This window comes from Melozone crissalis, unplaced genomic scaffold (assembly GCF_028551555.1).
Source record: "Melozone crissalis strain CALT ecotype California unplaced genomic scaffold, PUWL_Pcris_2 ptg000026l_1, whole genome shotgun sequence".
NCBI classification, from domain to species: Eukaryota; Metazoa; Chordata; class Aves; order Passeriformes; family Passerellidae; genus Melozone; species Melozone crissalis.
The window spans coordinates 905,527-926,979 of NW_026535804.1; the positions used below are offsets into that span (position 1 = coordinate 905,527).

At 60.3% G+C, this 21,453-nt stretch overlaps 1 protein-coding gene across 1 annotated transcript in view; it reads left to right on the forward strand.

Moving 5' to 3' along the window:
- Positions 1-19,690, forward strand: part of PIK3R5 (phosphoinositide-3-kinase regulatory subunit 5) — a 39,543-nt gene extending 19,853 nt beyond the window's left edge. Inside the window, exons 2-19 of the mRNA XM_054278824.1 lie at positions 601-710; positions 5,370-5,470; positions 5,990-6,058; positions 6,724-6,862; positions 9,065-9,134; positions 9,797-9,971; positions 10,524-10,677; positions 11,239-11,322; positions 11,873-12,605; positions 12,720-12,894; positions 12,975-13,100; positions 13,446-13,571; positions 14,439-14,532; positions 15,792-15,868; positions 16,475-16,568; positions 18,182-18,264; positions 18,443-18,552; positions 18,810-19,690. Of these exons, the coding sequence (XP_054134799.1) occupies positions 614-710; positions 5,370-5,470; positions 5,990-6,058; positions 6,724-6,862; positions 9,065-9,134; positions 9,797-9,971; positions 10,524-10,677; positions 11,239-11,322; positions 11,873-12,605; positions 12,720-12,894; positions 12,975-13,100; positions 13,446-13,571; positions 14,439-14,532; positions 15,792-15,868; positions 16,475-16,568; positions 18,182-18,264; positions 18,443-18,552; positions 18,810-18,951 (2,649 nt within the window). The 5' untranslated portion in view covers positions 601-613 and the 3' untranslated portion in view covers positions 18,952-19,690. The remainder of the gene's footprint in view (positions 1-600; positions 711-5,369; positions 5,471-5,989; positions 6,059-6,723; positions 6,863-9,064; positions 9,135-9,796; positions 9,972-10,523; positions 10,678-11,238; positions 11,323-11,872; positions 12,606-12,719; positions 12,895-12,974; positions 13,101-13,445; positions 13,572-14,438; positions 14,533-15,791; positions 15,869-16,474; positions 16,569-18,181; positions 18,265-18,442; positions 18,553-18,809) is intronic.
- The last annotated feature ends 1,763 nt before the right edge of the window (positions 19,691-21,453 follow it).

Below are 21,453 nucleotides of genomic sequence, written 5' to 3' on the forward strand. Positions count from 1 at the left end.
CATGGGTGCTGTCCAGGCTCAAAGCAAGGGCTGCCTTGCAGGTGGTTTTTTAGCACTCACAGCTTTTATTTCTTCTTGCTCGATTATTTTTGTGCATTTGTGTTGCTTCTAAACAAGAGGCAGAGAATGTGTGGGCTGGATCCATCTCAGTGCCTTGGGAGAGGGGGACAGCTGCCTCAGGGTCCCTCTGGGCTGCAGGGCAAGAGGGAATGGCCACCTGGGCACCTCTGATTGCTCAGGTCAGGAGCATCCCCTGTACTGCTCCTGGTGTCCCAGACACGATGGGGATTGGCTGGGATAAACCTTCCTGGGCAGCACAGGCTCTGCAAGCCAAGGGCCCCAGAGCAGGGGTGGGATGTGGCAGGGCTGCAGGCACAATTTCACAATGTCCTCTGTGCTGGGCTCACATCCCCTTGGTGTTTTCCACCGTTGCCTCAAGGGCACGTGGAATTTCCTTCACGGTGGCTGTGTGACAGCAAGGGGACAGCTCTGGGGCCTTCCCTGCCACTTGGGGTGGGTTTGTGACCATGGCCAGTGACCACTGGAGCCACTGAGGGCAGCCCTTTATTAACTCTCCTCCTTCTTTCCCCCTCAATGCAGGAGATGAGTTAAAATGCAGCATACCACGTGCACAGAGGACAGGATCCACCACGCGCTGGAGCGGTGCCTGCATGGGCTGGGCAGGGACGCTGTGGCCAGCAGATGGGCTGGTAGGTGAACCTTAACCATGGCCAACCATGGCCTTCCCTCTCTGGGGTCCCCTGGGCTCCTGCTGGGGTGTCTCACCCAGGGCTCTGGGTTAGGGGAGCTGCTGGTGCTGTCCCTGCTGGTGCTGTCCCTGCTGGTGCTGTCCCTGCTGGTGCTGTCCCTGCTGGGGTCTCACCCAGGGCTCTCTCTGGGTCACAGGGAGCTGCTGGAGGCCTTTCCCCTCCCAGTGGTCAGTCAGAGGTGGCATCCAGCCTGGCCAGTGCTCCTGGGCATTTTGCTGGAACAGGAGGGTGTTCCAGGGCCCTGAACAGATCTGGCCATGTAAGGATGAGCAGGACAGTGGTGTGGGGTGTCAGCTGTCCCTGAGTGAGCTGGGCAGAGGATAGGGCTTTGTCCAGCCCAGGAATGCTCCTCTGTGCAATCAGCCAGCCCTGCCGGTGCTGCTGCCCCCAAGGCAGGGCTGTGATTGTGCTGCATTGTCACACACAGCACGGGGGATGTTGTTATCAACATAGGGATGTTGTTATCAGCCCAGCCCTGGCTCAGATACTGTGATGGTGGTGCCTATAAAGAGCTGAGCCTTGCTCAGGGGGCTGTGAAGGGATTTGGGCTGGTGTGGTGAGGGCAGAGCAGCAACGAGCAGAAATAATTCCTGAAAGTCATTCTGACCTTTCTGCCTCATAGCTGTCCGTGAGCTGTGATAAAATCACTGCCAAACCCTCTCGTGGATGAAATCTGGGGGCTGTCAGATTCTGATTCCTTCTTGTCTGTGAAGTTCTTTCAACCCTTTCTACTTTTCTTTTCCCCTACAAGACCAACAAAGAGGTGCAGACAGGATCCTACCTGCTGCCTGCTCCCAGAGGAATCCCTTTGCCACCTCTCACAGCCACTGGAGCCTTGGCACTTCCATGCTGCAGCATCAGCTGGGGACTGGGTTGGGGCAGTTCTGCACAAGATTCCTGTGTCCTTGTCTTTCCCCTGCTCTGGGAGGCAGGCCCTGCAGTGTGACCCACATTGCTGGTTCCTGGAAGCACAGCCTCGTGCTTGGCACGGTGACAGAGCATGGCCAGAGCAACCCTATGTGCCCTCAGAGCAGCCCTGTGTGCCCCCAGAGCAGGGCAGTGTGTGCCCAGAGCAGGGCAGTGTGTGCCCATGGAGCAGGGCAGTGTGTGCCCAGAGCAGGGCAGTGTGTGCCCATGGAGCAGGGCAGTGTGTGCCCAGAGCAGGGCAGTGTGTGCCCTCAGAGCAGGGCAGTGTGTGCCCCCAAAGCAGGGCAGTGTGTGCCCATGGAGCAGGGCAGTGTGTGCCGAGGGAGCAGGGCAGTGTGTGCCCCCGGAGCAGGGCAGTGTGTGCCCCCGGAGCAGGGCAGTGTGTGCCCATGGAGCAGGGCAGCGTGTGCCCAGAGCAGGGCAGTGTGTGCCCCCAAAGCAGGGCAGCGTGTGCCCATGGAGCAGGGCAGTGTGTGCCCATGGAGCAGGGCAGTGTGTGCCCATGGAGCAGGGCAGCGTGTGCCCATGGAGCAGGGCAGTGTGTGCCCAGAGCAGGGCAGCGTGTGCCCATGGAGCAGGGCAGCGTGTGCCCTCAGAGCAGGGCAGTGTGTGCCCCCGGAGCAGGGCAGTGTGTGCCCCTGGAGCAGGGCAGTGTGTGCCCCCAGAGCAGGGCAGTGTGTGCCCATGGAGCAGGGCAGTGTGTGCCCTCAGAGCAGGGCAGCGTGTGCCCATGGAGCAGGGCAGTGTGTGCCAGGAGCAGGGCAGTGTGTGCCAGGAGCAGGGCAGCGTGTGCCCATGGAGCAGGGCAGCGTGTGCCCAGAGCAGGGCAGCGTGTGCCCATGGAGCAGGGCAGCGTGTGCCCTCAGAGCAGGGCAGTGTGTGCCCCCGGAGCAGGGCAGTGTGTGCCCCCGGAGCAGGGCAGTGTGTGCCCCTGGAGCAGGGCAGTGTGTGCCCCCAGAGCAGGGCAGTGTGTGCCCATGGAGCAGGGCAGTGTGTGCCCTCAGAGCAGGGCAGCGTGTGCCCATGGAGCAGGGCAGTGTGTGCCAGGAGCAGGGCAGTGTGTGCCCATGGAGCAGGGCAGTGTGTGCCCCCAGAGCAGGGCAGTGTGTGCCCCCAGAGCAGGGCAGTGTGTGCCCAGAGCAGGGCAGCGTGTGCCCATGGAGCAGGGCAGCGTGTGCCCATGGAGCAGGGCAGTGTGTGCCCAGAGCAGGGCAGTGTGTGCCCAGAGCCCACCTCTGCTGTGATTACATCAGTCAGCTCCTGTGTCACTCACAGCTCCAACCCCAGTCCCTCCCCTCCATTGTTTCTGCAGCTCATCAGCAAAGTTTGGGGTGTGCAGGGCAGAGGTTGGGGCTGGGAGCTGTGCTGGGGGCAGCTGTGCTGACTCCCCGTGAATCCCACCCTAGTGATGTCCCCTGGCTCCCAGGCCCTTCCTGTGCCTCTCCTGGCTTTTGCAGAAGGAGCTGACATTCCTGGGAGAATTTTGGACATTTTACACCTCAGAAACTTCCCTCTCATCGTTCCTGCTCTGCCAGGAACCTGCAGCATGCCCTGGATGGGTGTTGGTGGTTCTGCTGTGCCCCAGCCCTGGTGCTGCTGCTTGGGGACCCCCAGGACCCCCCAGATCCCTCCTGAGGGGCTGCCCGTCCCTGTCCCTGCTGCCCCCGAGGAGCTGCTGTCCCATCCCAGCATGCAGGGCTGAAGGGTTTGGTCCCTGCTGGCAGGAAGGGTTCAGGGGAAGCAGAGAGCAGAGCCCTCAGCCCAGAGCTGTCCCCTGTTGCCTTCCAGAGCCAGGCCAGAGATGCTGTCACATCCTTCCCCAAGCTACAAATGACAGTTTCATTATTGCTGTCCTGTCCAGGCCGTAGTTTGTGGCAGGGTTGATCCTCACAAGTCAGTGAATCCTTTAATCTTGCTCTTGGCTGGGCTGGAACCTTCACCTTCCTCATTTCTCACTTCTATTTCCCACTTCCTTTGCTTTCCCCTCTTTTTTTACCCTTTCCATCCACCAAAATAACACACATGATGTCACAGCTTTCTGGCTGAGATCTTGCTGAATTTTGTAAATCACTTAAAGCTTTATTTTTCTGTGCTAACTTTCGCACAAGGTTGCTCCAGAGAGGGTGAGTAATTGTTTCCAACATGTCGTTCCCCCTGAGTAAGGGGTGAGGAGCTGAGGGCTGTGAAGTCAGCAAGGAGAGTTGTGAAGCTTTGGCCATCCCAGATTTACAGCCTGGATGAGCCCGTGGATGGTGTGAACAGAAGATCTTTCTGCAGAACTTATTGCAGAAACCAAATAAAAATGAATCGTGTGTGACTCATGAAAATCCCCGTTAGAAAAGTCCTTGGGAGCAAAACCTTTTCCTTGTGGAGGAACCTCTTCAGGGCTGGCCTTGCTTTGTGCTGCAGGAGACACCATGGTCAAATTAGAGTGTGAAGAGCAAGAAAAATGTTTGATTGCTTGCTGGTGAGCAGAAAAAAAAAACAAAAAAAGGAGTTTTTGGTGAAGCAGAGCCCTGGGCTTGGCTCTGGTGGTGCTGGGGACCTGGCAGATTTTACCCTTTGATGATTTCTCCTGGTTTGTACTGGGTTTTCCTGTGGAAATCTCTGCCCAGGCTGGGTGGCAGTGCCAGGGGGTGCCCTGTGCTGGACATTCATGTTCACCTCCTGTGTCTCAGCAGCTGCAGGCTGCCTTGCTGCCCTCCCCAAGGAGTGCTGAGGCTGTGCCAGTCCTTGGGCACCTCCCTGACCCAGCTGCCCCGAGCTGGCCCTTCCTTGGGGCAGTCCCCAGGAGAAACCACCTCCCTCTGATGAGGAGATGGTGCCAGTGGCTCTGGGGGAGGAGGAAACTGAGCCTTCTGCTTTCCCCCTACGCCGTGGGTGTCACTTGTGAGGGCACCAGGGCCTGTGCCCAGCACCGTGGGTGAGGGCAGCTCAGGGTGTGCCATTTCTGCTTTGGTGCTTCTGGATTTCCAACCTGCCCAGTGCCCGCTCTGAGGGGAAATGCCACCCCCTGGGCCAGGAAGGAGCTGCTCTGGGAGACGGGGGAGGAAGAGGGCACTCGGGGCACTTCTCAGAACAGAAATGGCAAAGACTCATCCTTCCGAGGCCGCCCACGGTGCTGCTGTGTGCTGTGCCCATTCTTGGCACTGCCGTGTGCCCACTCTTGGCACTGCTGTGTGCTGTGCCTGCCGTGTGCCTTTTGGCATTGCCATGTGCCACTTGGCACTGCCATGTGCTGTGCCCACTCTCGGTGCTGCCATGTGCCGTGCCTGCTCTGGGCATTGCCGTGTGCCCTGGATTAAGCCCAGCTTAGTTCTGCCTTTGCCCCAGCCCCAGGTGGGGACAGGGTGTGCCCTGGGCTGCCTGTGCTGCTGGCTGGGGCCGGGAGTGACCATGGCTCTGGGCTCTGGGAGTGACCATGACTCCGGGAGTGACCATGGGGTCATGAGTGACCGTGGGGCTGGGAGTGACTGTGGCTCTATCCCCACATCTGCGCTGGGAGTGACCGTGCCTCTGTGAGTGACCATGGGGCCACGAGTGACCATGGTTCTGTGAATGACCATGGGGCCATGAGTGACCGTGGCTCTGGGAGTGACCGTGCCTCTGTGAGTGACCACGGGGCCATGAGTGACCGTGGGAATATGGGTGTCCGTGCCTCTGTCCCCACAGCCGGGCTGTGCCTGAACTGCTGGAGCCTGCAGGAGCTGGTGAGCCGGGACGCTGGTAACTACCTCATCCTGGTGGAGAAGATCCTGGGCAAGACCAAGGAGGTGAGCGGGGGCTGGTGGGGGAGCCGTGGGCTCTGAGGCACCGGCAGCTCCGTGGCTTGCTCAGGATGGGCTTGGGCAAAGCTGCCTGGGGATTGGGGTCATTACATATTGTTGGGCATCACCGCTGGATGGATTGCACCCCCTGGACTGATTCCACCCCTGCATTGATTCCACCCCTGGATTCCACCCCCGGATTCCACCCCTGGATTCCTCCATCCTGCCCAGCTCCCCAGTCTGCCTGCAGTGCCTGGACTGCCTGCTCAGAGCCACTTCCATGGAATTTCAGGCATCAGGAACCCCAGAGGGTTGGGTGCCTGGCCAGGAGAAGACAGAGCAGGAGGCTCTGCCTGTCTCACTCTGGTTTCTGGGGCTTTGGGGGCGGTTTTCCCACAGGGATGAGGGAATCTTCTGGGTGTGGTGATGGGATGGCAGGGCTGGAGTCTCCCGGCACCTCCAGTGACATTTTGGGCGGTGCTGGTGGCCATAGCTCATCCCTGTGCCCTCGGGCTGTTCCCGCAGGTGCAGGACAGGTGTGACTACGACCTGGTGACGCCCCTGGCCCTGCTCTTCTACTCGGCCGTGCTCTGTGTAAGTGCTGAGGCTGCTGCACCCGTCCCAGCCCGGGGCAGGCTCCAAAATCAGGGGGGCTTTGGCTGGACCTTCCCAGCCTGCTCTCATCAGTTCCTCCCAAAAGAAAGGGTCTGTATGAATCCAGAGGGATCAGGATCGAGCAACCATTGCACAAGCTGAGAGACAATGAGCTTCAGGGGTTTGGAAGCTGTTTTTTTAAGGCTGGGCTAATCAGAAAGGGAGATGGACAATAAAGGGGAATTCTTTTCTTTACCCTTTATAGCTGGGCAAAACACACGGGCAACGTGAATGAAAAGGAGCAGAGCCTTCCCAGGAAATACTGTTTTTTATGATTATTATTCCCAGCACAATGCATCATTATCCCAAGGAAGTCATTGCTGCCAGGTCCTGCACAAGCACAGCCTGTGTGGAATTCATCTGTGCGGCTTGTGGGGCTTAAAAAGGAATTTATATTTAGGCTTGGGCACGTGAGCCCGGCTTGGGGCGGTGGGGAAGGAGCTCCTTGGAGCTGCGGCCGGGGATCCTGTGCCCGTCCTTGGCAGGAGGTGCGGAGGCACAGGGCACCCTCTGCTCTGCTTCTCCTCCTGCCTCTGCCAGCCCAAAGCCTGGAGCAGCACGCGGGGTGTCTCTGCCCTCACCCCTGTCCCGTCCCTTTCCCGCAGGCTCCTCACCTCCCCCCCGGCTCTGAGCTGCTGCTGAAAGCCGCCAGTGTCTACCACGGCTTCCTGACCTGGCCCGTGCCCTACTGCGACACCTCCCGGGAGCTGCTCACCTTCATCAGCAACGAGCTCAAGGCGCCAGGTGAGCGCCCCGCCCTGCCCTGGGCTCTGCCAGCGCCGAACCGGGGTCTGCCAGCTCCAAACATGGCATCAAACCCAGCACCCAACCCAGCCCTGGCAGCTCCAAAACTGGCACCGAACCTACCCCTGCCCCAGCACCAACCCCAGCCCTGCCCCAGCACCAAATCCAGCACCAAACCCAGCCCTGCCCTACAGGATGGGGCAGGAGAGCTGCCCCAGCCCCAGCCCCTGCTGCTCCACTGCCCGTATGGGATGGGGACTCCAGGATGGCATTTGCCACCTGCTCCCACCTGCCCCAGCCCCCAGACTGTCACACAGGGCCAGCAGGTCACTGCCACCTCCCCTCCTGCAGGGACAGAGCCCACTCTGATGCAGGACAGGCTGCTGTGGGCAGCCACAGCCCGGGACACCGGGTGACATCAGCAGAGCCCTGTCACCCCCTCAGCAGGACAGGAGCCCTTATGGCATCAGCAGGATGCAGCCCTTATCTCTGCAGGGAGCCACATCCCCCAGCCCAGCAGGCACGGGAGGAACCACCCCGACCCCCACACATCACACAGCACTGACCCTCCTGCAGGGCCACCAGCCCAGGGTGCAGGTCAAAGCCTCTGTGCTCCTGGCAAATATTGACAGCGGCTCATCCTCTGTTAATCTTTGCCCTCATCACAATAAAGAGCTTTGCCCTTGGTCCCCAGCGGGTCAGGGGGATGTGAGGCAAGGCTGGAACAGGCTGGAAGGTCCTGGCAGCTGAGCAGGGGGCACACACCTCACTGAGGGCTCCTAAGGCAGCCCTGCCATGCAGCACCCCTGGCAGGGAGCAAACACACTGTGCAGGGAGGGGAGGGCATCCCCTGACAAGGTCCCCACTCAGGGCACTGGGGCACTGGGGGTGGCACAGGAAGGGGACAGCAACCCCCACCTGGCACCAGAGCCCTCCAGAGGTGGGCAAAGCTCAGCCCTGGCCTGGGCACAGCCCCACAGGTGTCCCCGTGTCCCTGTGGCCCTGCAGCTCTGAGACAAGGCTGGACACAGCCAGACCCTGCCTGGTGGCCATGGCCAGCTGTGCTGGGGGTCAAGCAGCCAGTCTAGGTTGGGATTTTTTAATCTTTTTGTTCCTTTGGAAGCACCTTTAATCCCCTCCCCAAACTCCCATCTCACAGGAGCTGCTGCCCTGACAGAGACCCTGCATTTCCCACCCCCAGGGCCCCCAGAGCACCTTCCCAGTTTGAGGGGTGGGAATACCCCCAGCCACAGGCACACATCCCCTGCCAGGCCTCCCAAAGACTGCCCAGGATTAAACAGGGCTGCAATGTGCTCTGTGTGATAACAGCCCTTCAAAAGGCAGGGGGATCAGGCAAGAAGGCTTTGAGAAATAATTGGAAGAGCTGCTCCACTGGGAACCACAGGACATCCACAAGGAGCCCTTAATTAAGAGGAGCACTGGTGCTGCCCGTGCCCTGCCCAGAGCTGGGTCACAAGGGGTGTCTGGGCAGGATAGAACAATGCAGGGAGTGCCTCAGCCCTGTGCAAATCCCCGTGGAAGAGCAGCCTCGGAGGCTCCAGCCACCCTGAATAGCCCTGCTGCCGTCCCCCCCTGTCCCTCACACAAAGGGCAGCCTGGGGGAGCAGCACAGGCTCTGGGGGCGAAGGACCCTCCAGAAACCCAGCCAGGACATCGTTAGCCATGTGGCTAATTACACTGATGACAGCTGGGCATGCTCCTTGCACACACCAAACCAGCAGCCTGTCCTGCTCCTCCAGAGGAACGGGCCCACCTTGTGCTGGACCACCCGGGAGCACCATCCTGAGGAGGGGAGCAGGGTCCTGACCCCTGGAGAAGCTGAGCTTTGGGATGGACAGTGCGCTCCCAGGCTCAGGAGGCGAGGGGGGAGTGGGACAGGAGCAGCAGGGGACAAACCCCGGGGCAGGGCTGGGGCCGGGGCAGGGCTGGGGTTGGTTTTTTTTTCAGGGTGTGTCCCCTGATGCTCAGCTGCTGTCTGGGTTTTACCCTTCACACCCTGGGTTCCCTTGCCCCTGCACTGGTCCCTCACACAGAGGCTGTGCCGTGTCCCCATGGGGACTCTCGGTGCTGCTGTTCCTGTTCCTGCTCCAGGCAGGGGCTCTGCCAGCTCAGCAGTGCCCTGGGGCAGAGGCAGGGCATCCTGCAGGGGTTCTGTGCCTCACTGCTCTGCTCCCTCCCCAGGGATCACCTTCCAGAGGCTGGTGAGGACGGAGCAGGGGCTGCCTGTGAAGAACTACCAGAGCTCCACGGTGTAAGTGTGGCCATGGGCACTGCTGGGGCTCCCTGGGGCATCCCCTGGGGCTGGCACTGCTGCAGCATCTCCAGGGGCTGGGCTGAGCCGTGGGAGGGGTGAGGGGAGCTCCTGGGGCATTTCCAGAGGCTGGGACAGGGTCTGTGAGCTCCCCACCAGTGACCCTGCAGATGTCGGGAAGGCAAAGTCCCCTCCCCTGGGAGCTGCACGTGTTGGAGAGCAGTGGGACAGGCTGTGATCCATGATTTTGGGAGCCACCACCCCAACAGGAGCCAGAGGGAGCCCCTCCCAGCCCTGCAGCTCTGAGCAGGCAGACTCAGATCCTTATTCGGGGCTGAGCCTTTCCCTGCCGCCCTCATCTGCAAGGAGGAAAATGAGCCTGGGAACAGACCTGGGCTGTCCTTAGAGCTTCTCCTCAGAACTGCAGCTTCAGGAGGGAGATGTTCCGGGCTCCCTTGTGTCCCGTGGGGATGGGCCGGGCTGGGCTGGGCTGACTGGGATGGGATGGGGTGGGGTGGGATAGGATGGGGTGGGGTGGGATGGGATGGGATGGGATGGGCTCCGGGGCTGGGCTGGGCCCGGGCTGGGCTGGGCTGGGCCGGGCTGGGCTCCAGGGCTGTCTGTGTGCCACAGCCCGGCCTGAGCCGTGTCCCTGTCCCCAGGACGGTGCTGCTGCTGAACCACTCAGAGGTGCAGAGCGAGTTCGTGTCCATCGCCCGCAGGCTGAGCTCCAGCGAGCCCGCCCAGCACTCCACGCTGCTGCTGCTGCTCCAGCACCTCTACCAGGCCACCTTCGGCACCCGCTGCGACCTGGACGGGCTGGGCCGGCTGCTCAAGGTGGGCTGGGGGAGCTGCTCTGGGTGGGCTGGGGCAGCTGCTTCAGGTGGGCAGGGACAGCACCAGGTGCTCAAGGTGGGCAGGGCAGTGCCCACCCTGGGCTGCCACAGGAGCCAGCTCCATGCAGGGGCTGCTGCATTCATTTCCTACACAAAGCACCACTGGCTTGGCAAGGGAAAAGAATTTGGGTAACGCTTCTTGCAGGAAAAATGCGCGTTTTCCCCTTCTCCGGTTAGACCTGAGGTCTGAAGTGTTTGTGAGGTGTGTGCAGAGGGCTCTCTGCCCTTTCACTCTGCCACTCCTTTCCCATCCCATAGTGGAGAGAGGAAGGGCCCCAGATTTGAAAATCAGCAAAAGTGTTTGTTTGACCAGAGAAACACTTGGGGGAGAGGCAAAAAACCATGAAGGAACCCCCTGGGGTGTTTTCAAAGTAATTTTTATTTTCATTGGAAAAGTTTGGGGGGACTTGAGGGAGGTGGGGACAGAGTCCCCCGTTATGATGCTGCTCGCTGGAGGGACCCCCTGACCGTGTCCCCTGGCTGTGCTCTGCAGTCCAAGCCCCTGGAGGAGCTCTCGGAGCTCTACGCCAGCGCTGCCGATGCTCAGGAGGCGGCGGCCGCCAGTCCCGACCCCGCGCTGGCCCGGGAGCGGCTCCAGGCCGTGCTGCGCGACCTCGCCGGGGCCGCCTCCCTCCCTGATATTGCAGGTGAGCATCCCCCACCCTGCCTCCCTCCCTGATACCGCAGGTGAGCATCCCCCACCCTGCCTCCCTCCCTGGGGCTTTCTGCCGAGCATCCTCCACCCTGCCTCCCTCCCTGATATCGCAGGTGAGCATCCCTCACTCTGCCTCTCCTCCCCGGGGCTTTCTGCCGGCTCAGCCCCTGCAGCAGCCGGGAGCTGCAGAGTTTTGCAGAGTCTCAGCCCAGTGCAAGGATTGCGATAGAAAAGCACCGCCCCAGGTCCTGTTCAATAACCACACCTGAGGCACAAGTGGTGTCATTTAAACAGCAACCAAATGAGTTGTCCAGCATTTGAACATTGAGGGATGAGATGAGAGCGTTAAATCAGAACCTGGCTCTAGCTGTGACATCTGGCGGCCGTGGAGGTGTGAAGTGTCCCCGTGTCCTGAGCTAAGGACAGCAGCCCCTGTGCCCTGGGCTGCCCAAAGCACACGGGGGTGGGTGGGTGGCACCTCCCAAGCCAGGGGAGCTGGCAGGGTGGCCCTGGGGACCCTGCCAACCAGCTGCTGTCCCTCCTCTCTCTGCAGGCGAGGCCCAGCCCCGCAAGCTGCAGCCCTTCCCCATTCCCCCCGCCCGCTGCTACACCTACAGCTGGGACCAGGACAACTTCGGTGAGTCAGGGCCCTGGCCCAGCTCCCAGCCGGGCCCCGGGGCAGTTTTGGAGAAGTGGAAAGTTCCCCTTGTGCGGAGCTGGTGCTTCCCCATTCCTGGAAGGAGCTTGCCAGTTCTTGGGAAGGCTCCGTGCCCTTCCCTGCTGGCCCCAGCGAGGGGGAGCAGAGCTCAGGGCCAGCCCTGACAGGGAGCCAGGGTGGGTCAGGGGGGTTTGGTCAGCCTAAGGCTTGGCTTGGCTGACATTAAACCTGGATCAGACGTGAGGATCTGCTGGAAGCTGGGTGGGAAGAAGCAAAAGCCAAGCTGGAGTTTGCCTTTTGAGAACCCAGCCAGAACCTCGAGGAGAGAAACACAATTTTCTTTGCATTACATCTGAGCCTTTATTGGAAATGTAAAACCACTGGGGAGAAGGTTTCCAGTTCCTTGCCTGACACCAGGGTGCAGGAGAGCTTTGGCCAGGGGGAGTGGCAGTGGTGTCTGGGCTCACCACCTTTGCAGGGGCTCTGCTGGAGCCCGTGGCTGACACCTCCTCCCTCCGGTCGCTTTCAGACATCCTCAACGATGTCCTCAGCAAGGAGTGCAGCATTGCCGAGCCCCTGGCCTCGGAGAACGAGGAGGAGGATGAGGACGAGGAGGAGGAGGATGTGGAGACGGACGGCGGCTCCCCGGGGCAGGACTCGCTGCTGGCGCCGCTCTGTGCCCTCCCCGGTGACTCCGTGTACTCCGTGCTGGCCGAGGAGGGCTCCAGGCCCCCGCGGGTGTCCCTGTTCGCCTCCCCCAAGGAGTCCCTCTCGGAGCTGACCGTGGTCTCCAGGAAGTCCCTCAAGTCCTTCGTGTCCAGCCTGAAGGACTGCATGGACAGCGGCTACGCCGAGGACAGCGACGAGAGCTCCGTGGAGGCGGCGGGCCGGCCCGAGCTGCCCAAGCAGCGGCAGTCGCTGACCAACCGGCTCTACAGACTGCTCAAGAGCAAGGGCCAGCAGCTGGTGCAGCGCCGGGAGTGCCCGGGGCCGTGCTCGCTCCCGCTGCGCCGCGCCGAGAGCCTGTGCGCGCCCCCGGCGCAGCCGCGCGTCCCCGCGCGCTCCCGCCGCGCGCTCTCGCTGCCGCAGCACGGCCCGGCCCGGCACGGCCCCGCCCCGCTCGGGGCCCGGCCCCTGGGGCTGCCCCGCCGCCCCTTCCTCAGCTGCGACGAGGAGGAGAGCAAGGCGGGCACGCTGCGCGTGGTGGTGTTCGGCTCGGACCGCATCTCGGGCAAGGTGGCCCGCGCCTACAGCCGCCTCAGGTGAGCACCCTCCCCAGGTGGGCCCCCGCCCCAGGTGAGCCAGGGGGCCGCGGTGCCCGCCCTGCCCGGCCCGGCCCGGCCCCTTGGCTCAGCCCAGCCCCTGCTCCTCGTCAGGCTCCAGGAGAGCTCCTGCCCCTCCCTCACACGGTACTTCAGGCTGCAGTTCTTCTACGTGCCCGTCAAGAGGAGCTGCGCGGCTCCATCGACCCCGCAGATGCATCCTCATCATCATCCTCATCCTCATCACCACCTCTCGGCGTCCCCGGGGGAGCCCCCGCCCCGGGCACAGGTGGGTGAGCCCATTCCCGGGGGTGCTGTGGGAGCTGGGGCAGGCTGGGGGCCCTGGGGTGACCCCAGTGTCGGTTCCAGGACCCCTCCTCAGCCGGGACAGAGAGCAGCACCAACGATATCTCCCACTACCTCGGCCTGCTGGACCCCTGGTACGAGCGCAACGTGCTGGGGCTGATGAGCCTGCCCATGGGCGTCCTGTGCCAGGTGCGTGTGTGCCAGGGGCGGGGTAGGGTGTGCCCCTTCTCCAGGGAGCTGGGGAGCTGTCTGGAGAACCTTCTGCTGTGCCATATGGACATGGGATGGAGGGGGGGCTCCTGGTGGTCAGCAGGAGGTTCCCGTCCCCAGCGGGGTGGGTGGGCAGATGTGGCTGGAGGTGCCGCCCACCCCATCACCCCTCTGAGCCACTGTGCCACCTACCCCGTCACCCCTCTGACCCATTGTGCCACCTACCCATTACCCCTCTGAGCCACTGTGCCACCTGCCCCATCACCTCTCTGACCCATTGTGCCACCTGCCCCATCACCTCTCTGACCCGTTGTGCCACCCCAGTGTGCCAAGCCCGAGGCTGAGCCCCAGGAGGATGCCCAGGAGCAGCTGCCTATCCTGGCAGACATGATCCTCTACTACTGCCGCTTTGCCTCGCGCCCCGTGCTGCTGCAGCTCTACCAGACCGAGGTGGGCACGGGGAAAGGAGGAGGCTCTGGCTGTGCCACCGAGGTGGGCACAGGGAAAGGAGGGGGGCTCTGGCTGTGCCACCGAGGTGGGCACAGGGAAAGGAGGGGGGCTCTGGCTGTGCTACCGAGGTGGGCACAGGGAAAGGAGGGGGCTCTGGCTGTGCCACCGAGGTGGGCACAGGGAAAGGAGGGGGGCTCTGGCTGTGCCACGGCCCAGGAGCTGCCTGTGGAGCTCTGGGGGTGTGGCACGGCCACCACGTGTTGCTGACACAGAGCTCTGTCCCCTCTGAGTCCCCTGGCTGTCCCTGGTGCCCTGCCTGATGCTCCTGGCTCAAGACTCAGAGCAGCTCCTGCCCTGACCATGAGCAGTTTTCCTGCCCAGCACGTTTCCCCATGCACAAAGCAGTGCCTGGCACTGCTGCCAGCTTTTCCAGGTCGCTGGAATCTCTCCAGAGCTCTGCTTCCCAAACCAAGCCCCTCCCTGAGGTGACTTCTCCCCACCTTGCTGTGTGCCTGGGGCAGCTGTGGTGGAGAAGGCTGAATTTGGGGTGCAGCCCCTGCTTTGGGAACAAAACAGGGCTTGGTGAGCAGAGCCACACGGGAATTGTGCTCCCAAAGCAGCTCCCAGACCCTGCTGGTGGCTCATTGGGGTTTTTTGCAGTGGAGTTTTAAGTGAAATCGAGGGGTTTGGGTTGTTTTGGGGTCCAGCTAAAGGCAGGCACCACCCCAGGCTGCAGCTGGAAGGTGCTTTGGGAACAGGGAACGATTTTCCCAAACTGACCCATTTCCCGAGGACTGAGAGGGGTGAGGGCTGCCTGGCCGGGCGTGGTCCCCTCACCCCCACGTGTCCCCTCTTGTCCCCTGGCAGCTCACCTTCATCGGGGGCGAGAAGAGGACCGAGGTCTTCATCCACTCCCTGGAGCTGGGGCACTCAGCAGCCACCAGGGCCATCAAGGCCTCAGGTCTGTGACTGCTCCTGCACCCCCAGCTGCCCTGGGGGGCTGAAACCTGGCAAGGGAAGGTTCAGGGAAGGGAAGGTTCAGGGAAGGGAAGGTTCGGGAAGGTTCGGGAAGGTTCAGGGAAGGGAAGGTTCAGGGAAGGGAAGGTTCGGGAAGGGAAGGGAAGGGAAGGGAAGGGAAGGGGAAGGGAAGGGAGTATCCGAGCCCGGCTGAGCAAGGATCCAGACAGGTTTTGGGAGAGAAACATCCCAGTTTGTATTCCCTCCAGGAGTGCAACCATGGCAATGCCTGATTGTTTGTGCTGCTCTGAACTCTAGAATGGATTTACAATAAAACACCTCCAAGCCCGTTTCCTTCCTCTCCTCAGCACCTGCCAAATGCAGCTCTTTATCTTTTCTTGTTATGCTTGCTCTTTGTGCACTGTCCAGAAGTGTCACTGATAAAATCCCATTTTTCATCTCCTTGTTTTACTGGGCAAAGCTAGGTTTGTGTGTGTGTGCTTGGAGCCTTCTGTGGTTTTATGTCACAAATTTGTAACGTTGGTGCTGTTAAGAGAGCAGAAGCAGCGGCAGGGACATCTGGCTGCAGTTCCTCGGGCACCCAGCCCGGGATGCTCTGGTGAGATGCAGCTCACACAGACACCTCATGGCCAGCCCCAGCACTGCACCCGAACGCGTTCCTCAGGGCTTCAACCAGCTGGTTTGGTGTGAGCTCTGCTTGTCCTTCGGAGCAGAGCCCATAAAATTCCCCTCTATGCCGTGTGCCCCCCTGCTCCCCAAAACCAGGCTGGAGCAAAGAGCTCTTCCCCCCAAACCATGAAACACCATCAGTGCTGATTCCAATGCTTCCCCTTGGCTTGTCTGGCACTCCTTCACACTTGCAAAAACTTATCCAAGGAGAAAAGAACAGTTAGGGAGTGTCACCCCAGTGTTCCAGGCTAATGTAAAATGGGCAGGAACCTGCCTGAGCAGACAGGAGCAGGGAGAGCACTGCGGCCTTTGCTGCTCTGTGTCTTCCCTGAGCTCTGACCCCTCTGCCCCGGCTCAGCCAGAGCCACTTTCAGTTCTGCTGAGTGGTTTTGTGTTGTAATTCCTCTCTGGATTCTTCGCTTTCTGCAGCTTTTAAGCCTCCTTTTCTCTGTTTTGCCCTTTTGGCCCTCAGCTGTGCTCAGCAGGCCCTTTTCCCCTTCCTGCAGTCCTGGGTGTGCCAGGGAGGGCTGGGGGTGAAAACCCCTGTGTGATGTTTGCTCCTTGTTCCTGCAGGTCCAGGCAGCAAGAGGCTGGGAATAGATGGAGATAGGGAAGCAATCCCACTGACACTACAGATTGCATACAGCAAGGTCAGTGCTGGCACTGCTGGGCACCTCCAGGGATGGGGACGGCTCTGGGACACTCATGACAAGGACATGGAGTGGCTGGAGCGTGTCCAGGGCAGGGAACAGAGCTGGGGAAGGGGCTGGAGCGTGTCCAGGGCAGGGAACAGAGCTGGGGAAGGGGCTGGAGCATGTCCAGGGCAGGGAACGGGGCTCGGGAAGGGGCTGGAGCCCCAGGAGGGGCTGAGGGAGCTGGGAAGGGGCTCAGCCTGGAGCAAAGGAGGCTCAGGGGGGACCTTGTGGCTCTGCACAGCTCCTGACAGGAGGGGACAGCCAGGGAGGAGGTGTCAGGCTCTGCTCCCATGGAACAGGGACAGGAGGAGAGGGAACAGCCTCAAGCTGCACCACAGGGAGTTTATATTGGACTTTAGAGAATATTTCTTCACTGAAAGGGCTTTCCAGCCTTGGCACAGGTGCACAGGGCAGTGGTGGAGTCACCGTCCCTGGGGATGTTAAAAGATGTGGGGTTAGTGCTTAAGGACTTGGCAGGGTTAGATTTAGGGTTGGATGTGACCTGAAAGGCTTTTCTAAGCTGTGTGCTTCTCTCTGCTGGGCTCTGGCTGCTCCCTGCAGACAGCTGCCAGTGGCAGGAGTCACTGGAACGATGTGGAGAAGGTCTGCACATCTGTCAACCTCAGCAAGGCCTGCAGGAGGCACGAGGAGCTCGGTGGGTACGGGGGGGCAGTGCCAGGGGAGGCTGGGGGCACCGGGGGGGCAGGGAACCCTGTGGATCTCCTGGTGGAAAATGAGGGAGGTGAGAATGCAGGAGACACGTGGGAGTCTCTGGTGTTCCCTCAGCTCTGCTGTGGTCCTTGGGTGTGTGCCAGTCCTCAGCATCAACTCAGGGACAAAGGACATGTCCTGTGCCACTGTCCCAAAGCTGCCAGCTGGAAAAGCATCCATAGGAATGGGGCTGGGATGGCACAGACACAGGCTGGTCACTGGGCAGTGGTGTTCTCCAGAGCAGCACTTATCAAAGAGGAGCAGCAGGTAAAACTCTCCAGGTGAGGCAGGACCAGGGCCAGGTGCTGCTCCTGCATCCACAGCAGCCTGCCCCACATGCTCCCCTCAGCACACCTTGCTGAGCTGCTGCTGCAGCCTGCTGCCCTTCCTGCGGCTCACACACAGCTCCCAGCACCTGGCCTGCCCTCAGAACCTTTGCTCTAATCAGGTTTACAATTAATCCATTTGAAAAGCTCCAAGGCTCTGGGTCCATGGTGTATTTGGGTGGTTCTTGTTTAAGAGCAGCTGCTTTGGCCATCAGACATGTCCAGTTCTGGGACAGCTGAGGGGGTTTGGTCCTTTTTCCTCTCGTGCCTGTGCCTGGCAGGTGTTTGTCAGTGGGATAATCAGGGTGTTGTACCAACCAGGAGACATCCCTGATGCTCCATGAAGTTCCCCACTGTCCCTCCTGCCCCTGCCCATCCCTGGAGCCAATCCTGAGAGAAAAGCATCAGGAATGGATCTCTCACCCCCTGTGAATGCTGCGTTGGATGTTCCTGCTCTGGCTCAGGGCTGGCATCAGGGGCGCCCTCAGCTCCTCTCTGGAGAGCCCTCTCTGTGAATCTCCGTCCCTCCAAGAGGAACCCCATCCCCCTGGCCCTGTGGCTCTCCCGTTCCGCAGTTTGGCCACGGGATGTCACTGTCACCCCAGGCACCAGAGCTGCTGCAGCCCACCCGGAGCAGCGGCCCCTGCCCACCCTGAGCAGCTTGTTCAAGTAACAGGAATATAGTTGTAATTGTTTAAACTACACCCATACTGAAATATTTTCTTTAAGAACATTTCTAATACATTCAAAAATCCTAAAGGCACTTAAATTATTTCAAGAAGAAATAACAAGCTAGGTACTCATAAAATCACCTTATAGCATAAATATATTAAAATATAGATGTCTAACTGAAGATATTTAAACTGCAGACTTCTGCATTACATTTAAATATTTTCATCCACATTCAAAAGAAGAATCTTTCTCAAAACTTTTGATTTATGTCCGGATGGGCTCAGGAGAGGCTGTGGAGGGACAGACAGCCTTTCCTCACAGTGATGGGTGATGGATTTTCTCCTGTTTGCAGCCCAGGGTGGTTAAATGTTCTGTCCGGCTGTGTTTGGAAAGCAGCTGGAATTGCAGAGCACACTCAGCAGCAGGGGAGGAAAGCTGGGACTGCTCTGCCTCCCCCAGCACTGGGATCCTGCTGGAACTCCAGTTCTGGGATGCTCTGGGAGGTGCAGGGACCTCCTGGGTCCCAGCAGAGCCCCATGGCAGCTTCCTTCTGTTGCAGCCTCCAAGACAGAATGTCTCAACCTCACCGTGACTGAGGTGGTCAAGAGGCAGAACTCCAAATCCAAGAAGAGTTTCAATCAGGTAACTGCAGCCCTGGAGGTTTTACAGCTGGGGAGATGGGAGGGGAGCAGGGCTGGAGGGAGCAGCTCTTGGGACATCCCTTTGGTGCTGCCCCACTCCTGCCCCCAGCTGCCCTGCCCAGCCCAGGCACTCCAGCCTTTCCTCTCAGCTCCCTCACTCCAGCCTTTCCTCTCAGCAGATCAGCGTGTCCCAGATCAAAGTGGACAAGGTCCAGATCATCGGGGTGCAGTCCTCCTTTGCCGTGTGCCTGGACCAGGACGAGCAGAAGATCCTGCAGAGCGTCACCAGGTGGGAGCTGCAGCCAGAGCTGCTGCCATGGGGCAGCCTGACCCACCCATGGGAGCCCCAGGCTCTGAGCCCAGCTGGGATGGAGGCTCCTGCTCAGATGCCAGCAGCTCTGTTCCTGCTGGGCTCTCAGCCCTGTTCCTGTTCCTGCTGGGCACTCAGCCCCATTCCTGCTCATTTCTCAGCCCCATTCCTGCTGTCCCTGAGGGTTTCTCAGCCCCCATCTCACTCAGGGTTTGTTTTCTGCTGTTCCCCTGCAGGTGTGAGATCTCCGTGTGCTACAAGCCCAGGGACTGCGACCCCCTGGCACCGAGGGGCTCCCCCGAGGCTCCCCAGGACCCCTCTGAGTTCCAGTCCCTGCTGTGTTTGCCCATTGCCACCTTCAGCGGGGCACTGCCCTAGAGGAGCCGTGTCCCTGCAGGGCAGACTGTGCCACACCAGCCCAGGCTCAGGAGAAGGAAAGGACACCCAGCCCAGCTGGTCCCCAAGCTGCTGCAGCTGCAGAGTCGCTGAGGGGGCTGAGCTGCTGCTCCAGGCTCCTGCAGTGCTGTCACTGTGGTGTCGCCGTGGGGGCTGAGCTGCTGCTCCAGGCTCAGCCCCTCCTCGGGAAATTGGATCAATCCTTGTGCTCTGCTGTCCCTGGGGGTTCCTCAGGAGGTTCCTGTGGGTCAGCAGATCCAGCACCTGCTGGGAGGGCAGGGCAAGGACAGGGATATTCCCTGCCAGGTGGGGTGTGGGGAAGGGTGAGCTCATGGGGATATTTGGGGAGAGGAACATCCTCAGCTCAGTGGTGTCGGGTGTCCGTCAGTGCAGGGCAATTACAGAGCCCTGGTATTGGTGAAATGACCCCTGTCCTGCTGGTGTTTCACCTGTCACACGGCGAGGATGCTCAGGACAGTTTCCTGGGATGGGGACAGGTTTCTCAAGGCTTCCCTTCCCGTCTGGAGGTGGGGTGTCCTGCAGGGACGCAGAGCAGGGATCCTGCAGTGTGGGATCCCAGGGAACTGAGTGCAACAGGTCATGCCAGGGCAAGGACAGCTGCTGGTGGGTCCATGTGTTTCCTGTGCCCCCAGGAGAGGAATTCCCAGTTCCTGCAGGGTTCCAGCGCTGAGCTGTACTCCTCTGGTCGTGCATCCTGCTCCCAGCACTGTGTGCCAGGAGAGGAATTCCCAATTCCTGCAGGGTTCCAGCACTGAGCCGTACTCCCAGTCCAGCCCCTGGTTGTGCATCCCGCCCCCAGCACTGTGTGGCACACAGTGTGCCAGAGCCAGCCCAGGGCTGAGCCCTCAGCAGCTGCTGGAATCCATCAGGATCTGTGCTGGACTCCCAGCAGGGAGGGGAGGACTGGGGAAAGCACCAGGACAGCCTTAGGGCCACTGCAGGGGGACCTTTGCTGGAGAGACACCCAGCTCCAAACCCAGCGAGTGACACCTGCCAGTGACAGCAGGATCTGAGATCCTCCCCCCCATGAGCATTCCAACCTCTTCCCCCTCTCTGCGAGGCTTCAGGTACAGAAAGGTGCAATATTTGAGGATATTTAGGGGTAACCTGATGCTATCAGTGAAGAAATAAGACTGGAAAAGCCTCAGGTTGTTTCTGGGTGGTTTTGGGGGATCGTAGCAGTGTTGGCAGCACAAGAGCTGCTGCAGAATCCAAGGAGCTGATCCCAATGTTCTGGTTTTGGGTAGTTTTTGGGGATTGTAGCGGTGCTGGCAGCACAAGGGCTCCTGCAGGCTCTGAGGAGCTGATGCCAGTGTCCTGTGTCCCCTGGATGTGTCTGGAGGGACCCCTGGCACTGCTGGGGGCTGCAGGGCTCAGCCACAGTGGGGTCGATGCAGGGGGATCCTGCAGGGAGCAGGACCTGGTGAGCTCCTGGCGCTGTCCCCAAGCCTGGTGGCACAGCAGCAGCGTCACCTGGGGTTCAGCCTGCCAGGGAAGGGGCCAGAGCTCCTGGGGCTCCAAGGAGTGGGGTCAGGTGTGTCTGCTGGACTCCGCCAGCCCTGTGGGACCCCTCCTGTGCCCTGGCTCTGCTCCCAGCTCTGCTCCCAGCTCTGCTGGCTGCTGGACACCTTCTGTCCCACTGTGCCATGGCTGGGGACAGCCTGGCCTGGCCCAGGGCTGAGCACCGAGGTCCCCAAAGGGTTTTCTCTCTGCCTTTGCCCTCCCCAGGCAGGTTTGAGGTGTGTTCTCCCCATTGGGGCTGGAATTTGGTAGGGGGTTGTTCTTGTTCAGGGCTCTAAACCAGCACCTTGTCCTGTCAAACACTGCTCAGTGGGATCTGTGGCAAATTCCATGCCAGGGATCCATGCCAGGACACGAATCCCTCTGGGCTCAGCTGGCCCTACTGCAGTCCTGGAGAACAGAATTCCCATCCGGAAAACCAAGCCCAAACTCCAGGGCTCACAATCCTGGCAAAGGTTCTGACCTCTGATGCTTCCTGGAAATGAGAGAATTCCAGGGCTCTTCGGGGTGGTTTTTGTACATTTTGTGTAGCCTCAGCAAATCTGTGTAAATTCTGTGCTGATCTGTAAAATACTGTGCAGAGAACTTTTAAAGTAATTGTAAAATATTAAAAGTTGATTTATTTCCAGTACAGGAGCAGTGTTTGGGTGAAGAAATTCCTGGGTGGGAGGGAGGCAGGGGAGGAGGCTCCAAAACTCCCCCGAAGAGCTGACCTGGGAGCAGGAAAAGACTCCGAGTCACTGGCAGAGACAATTCCAGAACCCATGACAGCCACCAGGGTTTTTCCTTCAGGTGCTCCAGAGTGTCCTGCTCAGGTGGGTGACCTGGGATTAACCTGCAGGTAGAACCTGCACAGTCTTTATCAGTGAAATGGTGTTTGCCACCCTCACAGGACAGCCTGAGGTGCTGCCCAGACTTCAACACTTCATGGTTCATTATTAC